This window comes from Hordeum vulgare, chromosome 7H (assembly GCF_904849725.1).
Source record: "Hordeum vulgare subsp. vulgare chromosome 7H, MorexV3_pseudomolecules_assembly, whole genome shotgun sequence".
Classification (NCBI taxonomy): Eukaryota; Viridiplantae; Streptophyta; class Magnoliopsida; order Poales; family Poaceae; genus Hordeum; species Hordeum vulgare.
In genome coordinates this window covers 193,192,382-193,196,665 of record NC_058524.1, presented here as the reverse complement: position 1 = coordinate 193,196,665, position 4,284 = coordinate 193,192,382, and the positions used below count along the sequence as shown (strand labels likewise).

Below are 4,284 nucleotides of genomic sequence, written 5' to 3'. Positions count from 1 at the left end.
ATAGATAATAAACGATTATTATGAACAAAAAATATAATAATAATTACTTTATTATTGTCTCTAAATCATATTTCCAATAACTAGGGAAAGTATTTAGGAACGGAGGGAGTAGTGAGCAACTAAAACCGTATTTTCTTGCCATCGTGTGCATATAAACAGAGGTCCACTGATCTGGAATAACGCGAACATAGTCAAATGGTGGATTGGGATAATTACAACAGGCTATATGAATAGATGGTGTTTTGTGCAAAATCAACCACCTACCTGAGAAAATTCAGAGTTGAACCCAGTAGTTAGTGGTTCGCGAAATTTCCTCAAAAGAGGATGACAAAATGAAAGGAGAAAGATGACTCTTACATTCAGTGAATTATTATGTCGCCTTTAACTATTTAGGTAAGACATTAAAACCTGTTGGGGTATCAACGTTCGGATCAAACATTAGGACATTTGCTTTGGAAAGCAGGACCATGTACCGAACATTGATCATTAACCAGTTACAGTACATTTTAACAACAAAAGGGGACTTGGGAAAGTAACAAGACGACCAGCATGCTGTCTTCAAGAGACAAAGCCAAGTTTCTGATTTTGAGGTTGATACCATTAACAGAAATTTAGCCTGCCACTCGTTACTGATAATAACAGCGTGTTCATATCATAAAACGAACAGATGACTAGACAAGCTCCTAGAGCGAACAGTTTCCAATAGCCAATAGGCAAAGCGGCCAATAACACGAGTGCGAAGAAAACATTTCACTCATCCTCCTGGCTGCAAAGCCTAGCAAGCTTGTTTGTGACAACAATATTCAGCTGCGCAGCACGCTCCACGATGTCCTTCCGCTTCTTGGTAGAGATATTGTGGGCGATCTCAGCACAGTATGTCCTGTTGGCAATAAAAGCGATGCAAGAGTTAAATCAGAAAATGAAGAATGTTGACACAAATCAGCACAGTTCAGAATCAGAACAGTGAAGAACCATCTAACTTCAGAATATTAGGTTCTTGACACCAATCAGCACCTAATATGGACAGCACAAGTTACCTGTTATGCATCATAAGCAACTCCAGCTCGGAGACATTGTGGACAACAAACTTCTTGAACTTGTTCGGCAGGTAATGTCTGGTCTTCTTGTCAGAACCATAGCCAATGTTGGGCATCAAAGTACATCCCTTGAACTTTCTCCTGACACAGGAATCAATACCCTTTGGCCTGCGCCAGCTGGTCTGTAGTTATAGAGAAGTGAAAATGTTTGGTTTAAGCACAAGATAAGTACTCCCTCCGTCCCAAAAATCTTGTCTTAGGTTTATCTAAATACAGATGTATCTAATCATATTTTAGTGTTAGATACATCCAAAACTAGACAAATCTAAGACAAGAATTTTGGGACGGAGGTAATAGTTAACATGTGGGATTAAGAAAAACAATTTGCCAAGGAGACACAGAACTTAAGCATATAAGAAACACAAAAGAAGTTTAGCATATGCTGCTGTTTATGTGTTGTATAAAGCACGTTGCCAGTCAGGAATAAGCTACAGCTACAAGAAGCTATACATTCAATTTTTAAGATATTGCTTAGAAAATAGTCCCTCCGTTCACTATTATAAGATGTTTGGATATTTCAATATGGACTACATACGGACTGAAATGAGTGAAAAAACAAACTAAAATGTGTCTACATACATCCAATTTAGAAAAAGGTTAAAACATCTTACAGAGGAGTACGTTTAAAAAAAAAAAGCAGTCCATGCAAACAACGGATATTTAAAGATGCTGAGCGTAGCAACACAAATGCTACATCTAGAGAAACATCACCTCTTTGGAAGGTGCACTTGCTACCACAGATTCATCGAACAAAAGAATATACTCCCTCCTATCCATATTACTTGTGTTAGATTTTCCTAGATACGGATGTTCAGAAAATTTTAAATTATCTAAACAAATCCAAGACAAGCAATACGGATCGGAGGAGGTACAAAAATTTAAATTCAGAAAAAGAAAATTGACTACAGCCACCAATTAAATATAACAGGGAAAGAATCCGTTTACTGGAAGGATCAGACAGAAGGCTCTAATCATGTGGAAGACAAGATTTTCTTCAGCAACCACTGGATAACAAGTGTTGGGAGAAATCTAGGCAAGCACTCATACTCAGAATGAAGCCACGCCTTTAATATCCAACCCACTTCATGAAAAACATGAAGGTATTGTTGTAGAAGAGTTTGCGACAGCCAGTGCTATACTTGTGCAAGGGCTAGTGTGCTCTCTTACTTAATCCCAATGCTCGCTGAAGAAAATGTTCTCTTCCTCAGACCTTTTACTGAGACATCATTTCCTTCATTTCAAACCCAAGAATGACACAGTGAACCAAAACAACAGCAATGCACGAAGTGTTCAAATGAGGCGTCAAGTCCAAATAAGTAAGGTTGATTAGCAGGAAAGTACCCTTTTGAGCTCGAGCTCAAATGCCCGCCACTATAACGGCCAACAATAGTCACGCTTAGAATTTAGCATCAGAATTCAGAAACTACTCAGAAAGGCCAACCAACCACACCGGCGAACAGGAATCGCGATCTAGAGGCGGAACACATCATCTGAACTGAGCAACCAAAACACGCGGGCGTTGCACCTACGAATTCCACTGGGTAAAAGTTTGGTATAAGTGGTCAACTTGAGGCCGATGTAGCGGTCGCTATGGGCCCTCTTGAAGTGCTTGACCCGCTTCTTCACGATCTTCCTCGTCAGAAGCGGCACCGCCATCTCTGATCTGTCGGGCAAAAACAACAGAAGGAGCTTGAATAAGATGGAGAAAATAGAATCGCAAGAGGACAGGGTCGGAGCTCTGCCACGGACTGCTCGCCGGTACCTGAGAAAGCTGACGACCCTAACTCTAACACGAAGCGAGGAAGAAGAAGAACGGCGGCGGCGGCGGCGGCGACGGCAGGGTTCTATTTGCAAGGCGGCGCGGTGTTTATACCTTCCGCGAACCCTAGGTATGTGGGCTCTGATGGGCCACTACCGACTAGCCCACTGACGAAAAAGATGCGCTCTTTGTCGAAAAAACTCAAATCTCTTCCTAATAATAAAGCAAATAGGGTTCTGGTTGTCCGTTGTGGTATTTTTACAAAAACGTCTCCCTATTTTTTCGTAATCAACCCGCGGTCCTACATTAAGTGGAAAAAACGTTTCATTTTTGCAAAACAGCCCTTGTCCTCCTCCACTCGTAGCTTATCCATTCGCGTTCTCCACCACCACGCGTACGAAGTCGCACCACTTGTTCTGCCTTGCCGGCGAGGCGGGGACTGAGGTGGAGCAAGCTGAGTTGCTCTCGCTGGAGAAGGTGAGAAGCTATACCCCGGGAAGCTTGTCGGCCTGCGCGGCGCAGTTCATTAAAAGGACGGACCTGGAGGCATCCGAGCATCTCAGGAACGACTCGTTCACCATCCGGTGTGACATCGCCGTCGTCCAGGATTTCCGCGCCGTGTACACCACCGGCTTGGTCTCCGTGCCCCCGTGCGACCTGGGCCGGCACCTGGGAGAGCTCCTCGAGACCGAGAAGGATGCCGACGTGGTGTTCGAGGTCGGCGGTGAGACGGTCTCCGCACACCGGTGCGTGCTCGCGGCCCGCTCGCCGGTCTTTGCAGCCGAGCTCCGCGGACCGATGAAGGAGGGCGATGTCGCCGCCGGAGGTGTCGTGCGCATACAAGATCTTCTCCCCCTCGGGTCGTGCGCCCGGCCTGCTGCTCCCGGGAGGTCGTGCCTCGCGGCACCGGCGGCGGCGGGAGGGATGCCGTCCCTGCAGCTGCTGCAGCTCACCGAGCGTGGCCGCGAGCTGCTCGCGTCTCGGAGATGCGCGCGTGCTCGGCTCCAAAGTCTCGTCCGTTCTAACCGATACTAGTGGGAGAAGATGCAGCGGCAGCGGCAGGAGGCGCGCGTCAAGGCTGTGGCGTCACAGTCGGCCTCGGGGGGCGAGACATGGACGCCGGAGTCCGATGTCGACAACGATGCATTCCCGGAGCTGGACTCGCTGCCGACGGCGCTCCAGGGAATGGGGACGACAAACGCGGCGATGCTGCCGAAGGAGGAGGTGCAGGAGTTGGAGCTGGACACCGACGAGTGGCTCATGGGGATCAGCCTCGACGACCTGCAGGGCCCCGGCTCCCTGATGCTGCCATGGGACGACTCCTACGCCGCCTCGTTCCTGTCGCCGGTGGCCGCGATGAAGATGGAGCAGAACATCAGTCCGTTCTTGTTCTGAGCTATCAATTCTATGTTCTCTGTTCTTTCATAG

General features: G+C 47.0%; 1 protein-coding gene across 1 annotated transcript; it reads right to left on the bottom strand.

The window, feature by feature from the left end:
• Nucleotides 1-451: 451 nt before the first annotated feature.
• On the bottom strand, nucleotides 452-2,971 carry LOC123411874 (60S ribosomal protein L32-1-like). The gene is made up of 4 exons (XM_045104832.1): nucleotides 2,860-2,971; nucleotides 2,583-2,760; nucleotides 1,038-1,219; nucleotides 452-880 (listed from the first exon to the last, which is right to left on the bottom strand). The coding sequence occupies exons 2-4, from the start codon at nucleotides 2,751-2,753 to the stop codon at nucleotides 751-753; spliced, it is 483 nt and encodes a 160-aa protein (XP_044960767.1). The 5' UTR covers nucleotides 2,754-2,760; nucleotides 2,860-2,971; the 3' UTR covers nucleotides 452-750.
• Nucleotides 2,972-4,284: the final 1,313 nt, after the last annotated feature.